Raw genomic sequence first — 15,042 nt, forward strand, 5'->3', positions numbered from 1 at the left:
TGGAGACATTGCTCAACTGAAGGAACCAAGAGTACACCAATCCTGCTGCATGAAGTCAGCCAGGCTCTATGCCACCTAGGGGAGGACAACATATCTGACTAAAATAAAAATTTGCTGAAAAAATATTTCCTTTGATAGCAAGGATACAACCTCCATCCCTGTCTTCTGATCCAAGAGAAGAAGGTCAGGTGGAAAGCAATAACTGCAGCAGAAATGACTGTGGACCCAGGGAGGTAATCAAGGAGGGGACTGACTCCCAGTGAGCAGTTAGCTGAAAATCCTCAGTTCCAAAGAGTCTAAATTTAATTTAATTTAAATAAATAAATAAATGATAACTTACCTTTGGGGAAACTGATGTCCAGGGCCACATCATAGGCCTCAGCAACAATCTGAATATTTTCAATCTGAACAATCCCCAGAATATTTTCTGCATCAGAAACCTAAAAGGATCGTTAGTCCAATGGTCACCATAGTTGCAATGGTGGTACTTGTCAAGGAGGGGATTTGTTGGGAAACTGATCATGAAATGGAAACTTTGCACAATCCTTGCCTCTCTTGCTAATGGATTGCTTTGCCAAGTGCCTGTCCGGCCGAGGACTCACCTCCAGCCGGATGGCCTTCTTGATATTGAGGGCCTTGGTGGCCTTGAAATTGACCAGCAGGCAGTGCTCAGAGAAGGGCTCGATGAGGCCAATGTCGTCAGACAAGCAGAAGTCGTCGCCAATGTTCTCCAGGCCGCTGATTCGCCAGGCGACTGGCAGTGGGGTCACATTCTTTAGGTAAAGGGATTTTGTTTCCTTTCTGCAAAAACAAGAGAAGCCGGGCAAATTCTAATATATTAAGAGCCTTATTTGGAAACCCCAACTTCAGGTGTAAATTCAGTCTACATGTAGTATTAGGGTTGTTTTATGTGAATTATTTCATTTGGATTACTTTTCAAATACAAAGTTATTTTGACATTAATGTATCTTACTTATTTACTTTATTCAATTTGTATGGCCACCCATCTCATCTAAGTGACTCTGGGTGGTTCACACAGACAAAAAAATCAATCCAGTAAAACTGTCAAAGTTCTGACTGATGAACCCAACGAAGTAAACACAGCTGAGATGATTAAATCTCTAATGCAAAACTTTATTGAATGCACCATTTCAGCACTCTGAGGTTTTCGTGCCTATTTTGCTATATTAAAAGAATAGAAACCTCCCTCCACTCTTCATGCAGGTCACGTTCTCTACAAAGCTCATAGTTCCCTTAACAGGATGGCCATTGCTGCTGAAAATCAGATGGCCACATTCATTGACCACCGCAACCCAATGTCAATCAAATAATTTAGATTTAGACTTTAGCAGCATTATAATATCTAAGGGCAGGAGACTGGTCAAAAATTCCCTAAAATATTTTTCCACCTCCACACTCCACCATGTTCCATTTCCATCCAAGTGAAAGGAAGAGACACACAATGAGGGGTGGTCAGCAAACAGATGGCTAAAGTAGGCTAATCTCCTAAAGCCCAACCTGTGCAGCAGCAACTTCTCAAAATGCAGCTGTCGGCGGTCCAGCTCCACTTCTGGGCGAACGCCCTGGCAGCAGATGCGGAAGGTGACCGGCTCCGGATTCTCTTTCACACAACAGACAATGCTGTCTTCAAACACACCAGCCGCTGTTGGATATGCCCAGACAGTCAGCACCTGGAAGGACAGGAAACGGTACTGAGTGGAATCTCCTGCAGGGCAAAGCCTGTCAAGGAAAGCGGCTGGCTGCTGCCCTTACTTCCTTCTGGTTCGGCTTTAGCATCAGCATGGGCGGGTCCAAGAGGTAGGTGACTGCCCTGGAGTCATGCTGGAAGAAGAAGTGCACTTCGACCTCCAAAGGGGAGATGTTGAGAATGGTGAGCTTTTCAAAGTGATTGGGATAGCGCGCAGCCTTGTACCTAGAGAGCCCCAGAAGAAGGCAGAGAGAAGTTGTGCTGGAGTGTCCCGCAGGTGTCAAAGGGGCTGGAGTGGGGGGAGGGCTCCTCTTCCCCAGGCCAGACTTGCATTCCCCTATGACCAATCAGCATGGAATGAGAAGCGGGCGCCTGGCCCAAGCTCTGTACATACTTCTGTCCATCTGGCAAGAAAAGCCTGCTGTGGTATTATAATTTTTTTTAGCCCACAAAGGAACAAACCCAGCTACAAAGGACACAGTGATTACTGATAGTCCTCAACTTTCAACCACAGCTGAGCCCAAAATTTCTGTTGCTAAGTGAGACATTTGTTAAGTGAGGTTTGCCCCATTTTACAGATGTTAATTGAATCACTGCAGTTGTTAAATTAGTAACACACTTAAGTGAATCTGGCTTCCCCATTGACTTTGCATCTCAGAAGGTCGCAAAAGGTGATCTCATGACCCCGGGACACGGCAACTGTCGTAAATATGAGTCAGTTGCCAAGTGTCTCAGTTTTGATCACATGATCCTGGGGAGGCTGCAAGGGTTGTAAATGTGGACAATGGTTATAAGTTGCTTTTTTCAGTGCCGCTGTAACTTTGAGCGGTCACTAACTGAACAGTTATAAGTCAAGGACTACCTGTATTGGGAGAAGGATCGTTCTCCTATCCTTCTCCTGCTTGGAAAGGCAGTCTAAGGCGGGCTACATTCAATACTGATAATGTCTGGGCACAATTCAAGGTGCTGGTGCTGATCTGTAAAGCCCTTCATCAGAGAGGACCTGATTAACTGAAGGATCACCCTTCTCCCACTGTTTCTGCTCATACTAAGATCTGACAGAGGGGTACACTGAGTCTTGTCCTTGAAATAATGTCATTTAAGGACACTCAGAAAGTATTCTTCTCAATTGGAGCACTACTCTCTGGAATGGAAGTCCCTAGAACTTTTCTTGTCCTGACCTCGAAGATGTGGAGATTCCCCCAGGCCCTGGGTGAGGTCTTGTTTCTGTTGGGTGTTTCACGTAATCAGATTTTGTCTTTGGGTTACTGCTGTATTTATTCTTGTTTTGACCATCTTATTGAGGTTTATATTATAAGCTTACACTGGAAGAGTCAGTTGAGTTAGGCAGTTCTATAAATTTGATTAAATCAATGAATAAATAACACCTACAGACCCTGTGATACTGACATTACACATTCTCTGAAGCATCTTCTTTTAGACATATGAAAAGGTGGGCACTTCCCTTATTGCACAATCAGGTTATTCCAGCTACTGTTCTCTTCTCTGGGGTCTTTCCCACCCAGAAATGTGAAAAGGCCAGAAAACCCCTTCAGCCCAACATTGCTTTTGATGGCTTTGGTGAAAAACAAAAAGAATCTCCTTTTGAAAATCCCCTTGAGCTTTCTAGTATTTCTAGTATCACCCTCTTATCTCCCACCAACACTTACTTTTCTCTTGACTTGCCACAAAGCAAGGGACCAAAGTGGAACACACCCAAGCTCAGGATGTATTTCTTGTACACAATTTCATCAGGCTTGATAGTCTTTTTACGATGGGGGAACACTATCCTGAATCAGAGAAGCAAGGACGCATCAGCAACGGAACAAAATAAGAGGTCTGGGCAGACAAGACACCAAGAGATCAGCAGGAGCTGAGGCAAGCAAGCAACCAGAGAACCCCGCTGGTTTCCTGGGGGACAAGGAGAACTAGGAAACTGATCTGAAGAACTGGGATACCCAATGCAGGCCAGACCCTCTATGGAGTAATTCTCTTATTTTTCTGTTGCTCTTAAGAAAGACACTCTCGTCCTGCAGCATCAGCCAATGTTGACAGTACAAACAGAACAAACTGTTGAAAAGTATCATCTTCATTCTTAGGATAATGTAATTCCCAACCATTTTAGCTAGAAAATCCACGCTTATTTTGCTGTCTATAAGAAGATACTTTTTAGCAACTGGCTCAGCCTCATTATGTTGAAACAGATAAAATCACATGTAACCCAAAGCAATTAAGAGGCTAAGAGGAGATTGGTCACAGTAATGTTATTTGATTTCCATCTCAGCTTCTGACCACTAGCTTCAAAAAGGCAGAAAAACCGACAAGGTAGCATCATTTATTCATGAAATGATGCCACAGACAGGTAGGTGTCTCCTCAGCCAAAGGCCAAGCTGGGGGGGGGGGCTCTTGCATCCACACTGGGGGACACAATAAGGGCCACAATATGCCCAGCTTCACACCATAGCATGGAAGATGCCCATAACTGGGCAAGAGTTTTTCCTTCCTGCTTACGTGGGATCCTGGCAGATGCTGGGGTACGTGCAGGTGCCCCTGCAGCACACCTGATACTGTCTCCGAGTTCCAAGGATTTCAAAATTTAGGACCTGATCAAAGAGTCCTGTTTTGGTGGAAGAGAAATGGATGCGCATTGAAACTTCCCCATTAGCAGGAACAATCCAGCGAAAGCTGTTCAACCTGTGAGATACAAAGCACAACAGATCTGCTTTAAGCCAGTGTCCCTAAGACCAAACTTTTGAATGCAAATTCATGGGCGCAGAACTCTCTGCTCCATTACAGAAGAAAGTTGTCCTGTTTTCTGAAAAAGATGCTCCTTAGACATTGACAAAGAAGTCCTTTCTCCCCTTCCCCTTCCTTTTGTTTAAGTTGCCTGTAAAAGACAACAGAAGAGGAAGAAAGGGAGATTATAGAAACTCACAGCCACCATGGTAAGAAACTCCCCAGATGAGGGCATAATAAATGAGATTTAGAAACAGATAAACCCTCAGAAGGCTCAAGGAAAAACCCATAGGAAGCCCATAGGATAAGATGCACAGTCAGTAAGATATAAAAACAGCAAAAAGAAATGGTTATTTCTGTTTGGGGGGGGGGCACTTCAATTCCTGTCTGTGGCCCACAGCATTTCCCGGGCTTCCTGTCCCAGGCAGCACAGGCAGGCCGATCTATCAATGTTCTTCTATTTTGGCTGGCAGGTCTGCCCCCTTCTTCCCACGGGGGGGGGGGGGGCTTCTGCCTCAGGACCCTAACCTGAGCAGCTTCTCACTGGAGGCCTCTGCGGTGGGGCTGCCCTGATCAAGCTCAGACAGGGTCGTCATTGTGCCAGGGCTGGGATGGATGCCTTTTCTGTTGCGAGGGGCAGCTTTCTTTTCCTTTGGGGCTTCGCGGGGGACCTCGGGTTTCTCCTTCCTGGACCTTCCTCGAGTGGGGGTGGCCAGATCCTCCTGAAAGCCAGTAGAAACATAGCAAGATGGAAAGGCAATAAATGAGAATATCAACATTAATATTAACATTAATTAAAGATTAACATCAGAGCAACAATCAAGGAAACAATACCCCGATCCAGGTGCTGCCAAAGAAGCCAACTGTAAACAGCCCCCACCAACACTGACAGGGCGAGACACCAGAACATCAACTGAGAGCAAAGCCCTCTCCTTACTAGCACTGGTGAGGTGACCAAGCTCAGGCAATGAATGAAGCCTCTGCAAGAAAACAGCCAAGCTTGGAGAGCACCAAGGACCCCTCAAGAAGGAAAGTCTGGAATTAGGAATCAGGAAGTCCATCTGCCTATGATCGTAGTAGTGCTGGCAGAAACGTTTTAGACTCTATATCTTCATATCATTGGCTAGTGGATAACCATAAATGAGCACCACTTGATTTTTGTGCTAGCAGGAATCAACTGTTCTCAGCAAATGGACACATTTGGATATGATCTCTCAGAAAACAGCTTTGTGAGTGTGGGATAGCATATTTACATTCCAGGATGCAGTGCAAGGCGATATATACATTAAGCAACTCTATTTCCTTTTGCTGTATAAAGGATGAGGTATTTTGGGGCAGCAGCCAGAATGGACACGGTTAATCCAAGAGCACATCTTCCAGAGATCTGATCTGTAAGTTTTATTAATAAGATTGAGGAAGAACACAAGAACGCACTACTAGAACTGCAAAACGAGGTACAACTGGCAAAGTGTCAGGCACGAGGAAACCAAAAACGACACAATGAATTGCTCAAAATAGTTTCTTTATTGCTTCTTTGCCTTCAGGAATCTTTTCGGACTAAACCACGCTCTCTATAACTATCAAATAAATGCTGTGAAGATTTAGGGAGGATCTTTTCTGGGTCTCTTCCTGCATACCAATGACTAAATGCTGATTTGTCTCCTCTCCCTCTTTCAGCTCAGCACCAGACGACACCACTTGCAAAAGTCCCTCAGAGAGACTCTCTTTCTAGCCCAGAGCAGAGAGGGCAGCTGAGCCGACAGGCTGCCCTGGGAAAGTGACGTTTTCGCAGTTCTAGCCTGGCATACAAGCTCCCTCATACAAGCTCCCTCCCTATCCTGGGCCGGAAAGCCTTTCTGACTGTCTGGTGCACGGTGGGAAGGGAACCGGCATTTGGTTGGGGAAAGGAAGCTCAGATCATAACCAGTTTTGCACACAGAGGGGGGCTGGCTGCCCTCTTTTGGCAAGAAGCTCAGATTTAGGATTAGGGCCATTCCCCACTTGAAGAGCTTTGCCTTGGTTTTGGCATGTCCTCTCCTGATTCTATTCATAGGTGGCTCCATATTTTGGGGGACAACATTTTTCGATGGATGGATGGAAACTAATCAAGGAGAAAAGCAACCTGGAACTAAAGAGGAATTTCCTGACAGTGAGGACAATTAACCAATGAACTGCTTGCCTTCAGAAGTTGTGGCTGCTCCATCACTGGCGGTTTTTAAGAAGAGACTGGACAGCCAGTTGTCTGAATTGGTATAGGGTCTCTTGGGTGAACAGGTGGTTAGAATAGAAAACCTCCAAGGTCCTTTCCAACTCTGTTATTTTGTTAAGATTGCATTGTATTTTTCCTGGATATTACATTGTATTTTTCTCTTTTTAAAGAGAAAAAAAATAATGTTTAAATTATCCAAATCCTTTGAGCACTCCTTAGACAAGCTGGTGGCAGACCCTTCCCCATCTTGGTGTCCATCCTCTGAACTCACCCCAGTTGGGTGCTGTCCCAGATCAAAGATAAGGGAATGGAGATATTCTGTTCAATGCAGACAGAGGGGACATTTACCCAGCACCTTTACTGGCAGGATTTGGGCTTACACCACACCTTAAAAAGCAACATCAGCATCTGTCAACTAAACTACTCCATGCAGCTCAGGTATCACTAAGCAGCAACTCCATACCTTTGCCACAGGGAGACTCGCTGGAGTCTCCACACCACTCTCAGCCTCCTTTTTATCTTCTTCTGGATTCAGTTCTTCAGGAATAATGAAGGTGAAGTGCTTGAGAACTTCTGAGGCAACTTGTGCTGGTCGCTTCTCAGGGTATGGGATGACTGAGAAAAAGGCTGTGGGAGGGATGGGCGCTCCTGAAGGGCCTAACCCCAAACCATTCAAGATCTAGAGCGAGGGATAAAGGAGTTGTCACTTCCATGCCGTTCTTAATGAAATTGCAAACACACATGTTGAACCTTTGTTTTTAGCCTGATCCCAAAGTTTTATCAACTTATTTCAGGGCAGCCACAGGAGACATGTCAAACTATCCTAGGATTCAGGTTTGGCTTTCCTAAACGTTGAACAGAAGCTCTGCACTGATTGGCCAGCCTTCAGTATTCAAACAAGCCAATGATGCAGGAACCATAAGTATATACATTATGGAATGCTTTTGGATGGCAAATTAGCTTTGAAAAACTATCTTTGAGAAAACCAGGAAACAAAATGTCTGGAGCCTGATTCCCACTTGGTGGTTCTTGAGTCTGCAGTATGAGCAGGCCATCCCCCCACCCTATACACATACCAGTAGATATTCACATAGCTTGTAAAAAGGCAAGCCTTAATTAAGGGTGCCTTAATTTGTTGATCCTTGGGAGTGACCAGCATTTTCTCAGTCTGACTGGATGCCCCTTACATGTCCTCCACAGCTAATGCCCTAAATCCCATCATAGACCTCCCACCAGCCTGCAGCTTCCTCTCTGCAAAGCCCAGCCCAGCCCACCACTGTGTGGATCACACCAGGACTCACCTGGATGACTCTGGGCAGCTTGCCACTTTCTAGAATCCGCTTGCCACTGGACTCCTCGGAACTGAGCACATGGATTTCCAGAGAGGGGATGCCAATGTCCCTCTCCGTGCCTTCTCCTTCTCCCTCCAGTCCGGCGGCTCTGCTGTCCTCCAGGGCCTTGAGCTTTTCCAGGCGTTCCCGCTCTGCCTTCTCCTTCTCCAAGCGTTCCTTTTCTGCCCGCTCCTTCTCCAGCCTCTCCTGGCGCTCTCTTTCCCGGTCCTTCCTGCCTTTGCGACCAGAGGGAGCCTGGCGCTGATCCTCAGCTTCCTCCTGCTTGTCCTCCGAGCCTGGTGGCTGCAGCTGAACCAACTGAGCCCTGTCCCAGAACATCAGGATCTGAGCGATCTCCTTCTGGCTGGCCTCGTACAGCTTGAACCGCTGGGCCAAGTTCTTCTCACTCTCGCTCATGTCCTTTTCTGCTTCCTCCTCTTCCTGGGTGGCAGGGGGTGCCGCGCCTGGCTGCCCATTCTGCAAGGCCATTCTGCTCTTCTTTTTCTTCTCATCTTTGTCATTGACACTCACATCTGGACGCTCCTTGGCAGAACCTTTTCGCTCTAGCCCTTCGTTCAGCCTCCCGTCCGATTTGTAAGCTGATATAGTGGGATTCTGTGAGAGGAAAAGGAAGGGAGCCTTCAGCTGTTCTGCCTGTCTTGTGCTTGCATCCAGGAAAAGTGCCTCTGTGAGCCAGGCTCCCAGGCTTTCTGGCACCCTCTGCCTGCTCATCAGTAATGGCAATTCAGGGAGTAAAGCCATCTGGATTGCTCCATCAGTGGCATCAGTTTAGTGACCCAAAGTATAATGGTGTGGGAGGTGCCCATATAGAGTGTAAGAAGATGGCCCTGATGGAAATATACAGGTTCTGTTGCTTAGGCAAAAGGGCTAAAAATGGTTCTAGTTCAGAATGTCCAGATAATGCTCAAAAGTGGCTCAGGCGCCTCCCTAATTCCCTGCACTGTAACCAAGAGAAGGAGGAAGTAAAACCCCACCAGACCTGCCAGATTCTGACCCCCTGGACTGGTCCACCTGGTGGGGTGGATAGCAATGCAGCAGTTGGGCAGGAGTTCCCTTGAGACTTACCTGCTTGCCTCCTTGCTGGCCTTTTTTCCCCGCTGCCTCTTCTTTCTCCTTCCCCCCATCCCTCTTATATCGCTTGGACTTCTTCTTCACCTCCTCTTCCTCCCGCAGGCGCTCCAGTTCTTGTTGATGCTTCTTTTCCTCCAGCTCTCGAGCTAGCTTCTCCAGCTCCCTTCCAGCCATTTAATGAGAAGAATTTTTAATAAATCTACACAAATGTCTATAAAACTGAATTTCACTATTTTTTCCCCTAGATTAAGGTCCACAGTTTTGGTAAGAGCCACATCCTGTGCCTTGCCATAAAACCACAATCCATCTTCCTCTATGACACCCAAACAAATTCGGAGACCTGCAAGGGAAGAGTTTCCTCACCTTCTTTTTCTCTCCCGTAAGGCCTGCAGAAGTTCATTGTCAAACTGGATCTTCTGTTCTTCAGTAAGGGCATCATATTCCTCTTCATCCATTTCCTGAAGACGAGCCTTCTCTCTTGCAACAGCTTCCTGCTCTTCCCGTTCTTCCACAGAGATCAAGAAGGAAAAGAGATGTCTCATCTGCAAACTGGGGCTCCATCCATTAATGATGGCAATGCCTGAGTTCCCATCCCATTACAGTTCTTGCAAAAAGAAGATGGGGTGGGAAGGGAAGGGAAGGGAAGGGAAGAAGGAACTAAAATCTGACAACCACAAATTCCATCGTCTGATTCCATAGAATATAACTAGGAATAAGACACAGAAAAGAACGATTGGATGAGTCCACAAAAACCACATCATTCTTACCTTCCTGCTCTTGCTTGCTTATCTCTCTAGCTTTCATAGCAGCAAAATCTTGGGAGAGGTTCACGAAATAGATATACCGTCGGTTGTTGATCGCTTTGAGCAGGCAGAGGAGTGCTGACACCATGCTGCGGGCAAACATAGTTTCCAACCCATCGAACACCATGCCACGATAGCAATCACTCAGCTATCAAAAAATGAAAGCAAACCACATTTAGGCCAGTAAACAGTGTAACAGTGCTGTGCACACATCCCTCTAATGCAAATGAAAGGCATGGATTTCAATGGCAGCCAAAGTCAACTTATTAGAGTCCTCCAGAAATGCAAGGAAGCAGAGATTTACTGGTTTCCAATAAGAATGCCCATTTTTTTCATAAAGAAAAAGACAAGACAACCACTTGTCTGAAATGGTATAGGATCTCCTCTTTCAGCCAGGGACTAGAAGACCTCTGGACTCTCTTCCAATCCTGTTATTTTATGTTCTATGTTCCAACTATGCACCAACTAGCCTTTAATTAAAGCAAAGCAATGAAATTGAAAATGTTTTTATAATAAATAAATAAAGCTCCATTCACATGTTTAAAGAAACTGGAAAAGAATAGAATAGAATAGAGCTGGAAGGGACCTTGGAGATCTTCTAGTCCAGCCCTTTGCTCAAGCAGGAGGACCTATACCATCTCAGACAAGTGACTGTATAGCCTCTTCTTAACAATCTTCAATGATGAAGCACCCATGATTTCAAAAAGCTCACTCGATAATTTACAAATATTGCTATGAGCTATTGTGCCTGACACTCCCTTGGTTTCTTCTTCTGGCTGTAATTACCTGCATCCTCTCCGAAAGAATCTCCACCAATAGCTCATCTGGAAGGACGCAACTCATCAGACCATAATCCCCAACCCCACTGGCACTGACACTCAGGCGTCGCTGGAGGGGGGCGCTGGGAATAGGGCTGGAGGGCACCTGGGAAGGCAGTTAGAAAATTAACAGATCAGTTAGGAACTAGTGCTAAAAGGTTTAGACATTCACTTTTTAACAATTAAATATTTTACTGTGCTGTATTACCTGTTTTGCCATATGTTACAATATGTTATCTTAATGAAAAAATTAATTACTCTTTTTCTTTTGATTACAAAAGAGCAATATTTCAGAAAGCCCCAAAAGAAAGGAATAAAGAAGTAGGGGCACAGATGGAGGCAGTATTTGTTAATGAAACATCTGCAAGAAAACAAGCAAGTTCAAAGAGCACCAAGGACCCCTCATGTCAACCCGAGCTACAAATATTCTCCTTTATTAATACAAGTACCTCTCACCGGCAGATGTTATATGTCAGATATAGTAAGGAGTCCCAGACAAGTCAGAAAGGAATTTAGAAAAAATAAACCAGGAAATGATCCGATCACCTGATAGATCAATTAAAGAAAATCTCTACAAACTAATTGTTGGTATTTAGATGTCATTCAGACTGTCAACCAGCAGTTTAATTGTTAAGCACAGCTGACCCCATTGTCCATTTCAAATGGGGGAAAAAAGATGATGTGGCTTCCACTGAGAGCTGGTATTTGGAGATATTTTACTACTCAGTTAGTGAACTGTCACACAGATGGCCCTTGCTTACTGACTACTCGTTCAATGATCATTTGAAGTTGCAATGGTGCTGAAGGAGACTTACGACCAGCATTCAAACTTGTTGTAAGTGCAACATATCCGCATTCACTTGATTGTTCTTGGGTCATATGGCAACCGGGGCTCATTTGCAACACTGCCTCACAGCTATGTGAACCCCAGCTGCAACCTTTGGAGAAGTGAAGTCAGTGGACAAGCTGGCAGGAAGCGTTAAGGTGCAGTCACAGGATGTCACACTCAATAAGCTCCCCAGAGATTCACTGACTGTGTCAGTTCTCGACAGAGTTGTTGGTCCAATTATAGTCAGTAAGTGAGGACTATCTGCCCATAGGTTTTCACCTGGGATCCTGGCTGATCTGACTGTTGTTGTTGTTGTTGCTGCTGCTGCTGCTGCTGCTGCTTCAGGGACAAGTGGCTTTCTGGTTTGCCTTTGGTCGTGGCGGTGCTTCCTCGGTAGCCCCGGGAGACGTTGGAGAGGGGCCCTGTCTTGGACTCGGAGCTTTGCTGGCTGCCATTCGAGGCGTGCTTGGCCAAAGCCTCAGTGCTCAGCCGGGTGGCTAGAGTGAGGGCCGGGTGCCCCTCTGTGCCTTGGAAAAAAAAGTGGGAAGGGGAGGAACAAGGCGAGAAGGAGGAGTGCAAGAAAAGGTTTTTTCTTCCTTGTTGACAGGCAGAAAAAGTATTAATTAGGGCTTTTCTTTTTTTGCAACTGCTCTGAAAAAAAAACAAATCTCTGAAAGAAATGCCCTTTGTTGCAGCCATGACCCACTTCCACGTCACTATATTATTGACCCATATTTTTGTGCTTTAAAGAAGAAAGGACCCCCCCCCCACACACACACACAAACTCACACCTAACTAGGAACCTATGGATTGAAACATCTGACTCTAACTTCCCTTCAAATGAACTGGTGAACTGATGAACCTAGAGTTTTCAGATTTTTGCTACACACAAATACATAGCTTCAAAGCTTCTCTTCAATTTAAAAATTAATGAAATGTTTAAGAAATGGGAAGGCCAGATCTAGCGTCCCTTTGTCCCTCAGATGCCAAATAGCTGTTGAACGTGATGAAAACCAGTCTCCCAGCAGCAGATGGCTCCCCAGGAGATAACAAAGCCTCTATGTCACAACCCTCTCACAACGGCCGGCTGTCTGGAGAGCTGCTGGGATCATTACTTGGGTTCTCCTTGCACCTGGAGAATTCTTCAGGCTCTAGAAGTCCCACCTGGGCCCCCCAAATTTAGTTCCCTTCAGGGAAGCTCTTCCATGCGCCGTTTCTCTATAGGAAATCTCTCCTAATTGGAAATGTCAGAATTTTCCCTGGTTTGTTTGCTTTTTCAAAATGATATGGTTGACACATTTCATCTACTTTTGAAGTTCTGTCATTTCCAATACCTCTAATTGTTGTTTACCTTTAATTAACTCTTTCAATGTTTTTCAATCTATTTTTATGAATCTGATTTTTCTGATTTGCTGCAAGCCTTGTTAAGATTCCTTTCATATAAGCTTTCCTTGCCTCCCAGGTGGCTGTCTCTAAAAACTCTTTTTCTTTTTCTTTTAAATGAATTATTCTTTGCATTTCTACAGTATGCAACATTTCCATTAATCCTCCATTTGAAATTAACTTTTTTCGTCTATGTTAAAATCTTAGCTGGCTCCATCAAAGAATCCCCTTAAGACAAGGAAAGATGCCACATCTCCTCATAGAAATACACACTTAAGGAGGATCTTCTATACACAGCCAACATGTACCTCAGGATCAAAGTCCAAGGCAGGAACACCTCAGTCTGCATATCTAAACAGCAAAGCCTGCTTGTCATTATATATGCAGTATATCTCTACTGGTGGACCCCTAACAATGTGGACTACCTTTAATCATTGTACATGGCTGAATGAATAAACTCTATTTCCAGCAGCTGCCCATTTGAGTTGGAAACATAAAGTAATGCTGGACTCCTCCAAACTCACTCGTCTTGCTTACCACCATCCTCGTTCTCTCGCTGGGCCTGCTCAATAGCAGCTCGGATGCAAAGTTCACGTGCATGAAGCCCTGCTGAACTGCTCCCATCTGAGATGGCTTCCAGGACCACCGAATCAATGGACAAGCAGGCTGCACTGTAGTGTTTGGCCAGGACTACAGCAGCACTGGTCTTCCCTGGGGGAATGGAAGATACAGAAGTTCACAAACATAGACACATCTGGGTTCCCTTGCCCACAGTCATTTTTTTATCAAAATATTGTGTAGCTAGGACAATAGGAAGGCCAGTTTTTGGGTCAGATTCCACAGGTGACTGCAACTAGTGGTCAGTCTGGCTGCAGGGACATCCAGATCTGAGGTCAGGTGAACAGGGCAAAGATACCCTTGTGTGGCTATATCATTTTATCTCCAGGAGGGCTTAACAGCAATAGCAATAGACTTATATACCGTTTCACAGCACTTTCCAGCCCTCTCTGAGCAATTTACAAGTGTCAGCCTATTGCCCCTGACAATCTGGGTCCTCATTTTATCGACCTCGGAAGGATGGAAGGCTGAGTCAACCTGGAGCCAGTGAGAATCGAACTGCAGTAGCAGGCAATCAGCAGAAGAAGTCTGCAGTACTGCATCCTAACCACTGCGCCACCACGCCATGTCCTGAAGGCAGGATATTAAATCTGATTGATATAAAAGTTCTTTATGTTGCACAATGAATGTTAGGGTAAATTAAACATGGACTTCCTAGTCCATGACTGGCTCAGGAATTCTGGGAGTTGAAGTCCACGAGTCATAAAAGAGCCAAGGTTGCCTACCCCTGGTCTAGGCTATAAATTTGGGGCTAGAACCTAAATTCTTCTGCCTACAGAGTAGTTTTCAACTTGGTGTTTCCTTGCACAACTTCATAATCGGTCTGAGCCGATAAGGCAGCCAGTTTTCCTCATCATCTGCCTCAGGGTTGAACTGAAGATACCTTCAGTCTACAAAAGCCACATAAAGTTTGTCCCACGGACCTGGTAGTGGTAGAGTATGGAACAACTCTCTGTAAAGCTGCTTGCTCTACTATCATTGTTCTGAATCTAACTTAATTAATTTACCATAATTCAGTAGGTACAGGGGTCAGTTAGACTTTAGGAGGCTAGGAAACCAGCACTCCTAAAGCTGAAAAACACTATGCCATAACAAAATCTTAAACCCACATGCATTTAATATTTTATATGGGGTGAACAGGACATTCCTTTTCAAGCCTTAGGAAACCAAAGCCAAATTCGTAACACTAAATAAAAGAACTAGTTAGAAAAGATTGGGAGAGGAATAAAGAAAAAGCAGAGGAATCAGTGAAAATTGCCCAATCTAGTATCAGAGGGCACGGCTTGGAGCAGGCAACTGTGTTACTCCATACACATCCTGGTTGTCCAAGAAAAGCCATTTACCTGTAAGGGGAGCTCCGTGAATTATAATAGCAATACCCCTACGATTTCTGGCAGCCCGTCCTTCTGGAGAGATATCAATGCCAAGATGGCGAGCAATGGCTTTAGAAACAGGATTGTTGTCTAGCTCTCCAACTGTTTCCTTATGCTTGTTGAGGCTTTGTTGACTCCCTGC

At 45.1% G+C, this 15,042-nt stretch overlaps 1 protein-coding gene across 14 annotated transcripts in view; it reads right to left on the minus strand.

Moving 5' to 3' along the window:
- HYDIN (HYDIN axonemal central pair apparatus protein) overlaps positions 1-15,042 on the minus strand; it is a 111,618-nt gene that overhangs the window by 34,948 nt on the left and 61,628 nt on the right. For 9 of the 14 annotated variants that reach the window (XR_005557925.1, XM_039353529.1, XM_039353528.1 and 6 more), the window contains 16 exons: positions 14,871-15,041; positions 13,447-13,620; positions 11,806-12,053; positions 10,666-10,803; positions 9,844-10,027; positions 9,440-9,581; positions 9,071-9,239; positions 7,955-8,599; positions 7,117-7,332; positions 4,973-5,166; positions 4,220-4,402; positions 3,379-3,498; positions 1,774-1,933; positions 1,519-1,691; positions 603-801; positions 341-440 (listed from right to left, as the gene is read on the minus strand). Coding sequence is in view for 13 of the 14 variants with exons in the window: in XM_039353529.1 (XP_039209463.1) it covers positions 341-440; positions 603-801; positions 1,519-1,691; positions 1,774-1,933; positions 3,379-3,498; positions 4,220-4,402; positions 4,973-5,166; positions 7,117-7,332; positions 7,955-8,599; positions 9,071-9,239; positions 9,440-9,581; positions 9,844-10,027; positions 10,666-10,803; positions 11,806-12,053; positions 13,447-13,620; positions 14,871-15,041 (3,216 nt within the window). In the remaining variant the exon portion in view is untranslated. Of the gene's footprint in view, positions 1-340; positions 441-602; positions 802-1,518; positions 1,692-1,773; positions 1,934-3,378; positions 3,499-4,219; positions 4,403-4,972; positions 5,167-7,116; positions 7,333-7,954; positions 8,600-9,070; positions 9,240-9,439; positions 9,681-9,843; positions 10,028-10,665; positions 10,804-11,805; positions 12,054-13,433; positions 13,621-14,870; position 15,042 lie in introns of those variants that run through there. The other 5 variants (XM_039353526.1, XM_039353527.1, XM_039353535.1 and 2 more) reach the window with 5 other exon arrangements.

The sequence above is a fragment of the Crotalus tigris genome, unplaced genomic scaffold (assembly GCF_016545835.1).
Source record: "Crotalus tigris isolate CLP2741 ecotype Arizona unplaced genomic scaffold, ASM1654583v1 scf7180000018525.42219311030:4301911, whole genome shotgun sequence".
Classification (NCBI taxonomy): Eukaryota; Metazoa; Chordata; class Lepidosauria; order Squamata; family Viperidae; genus Crotalus; species Crotalus tigris.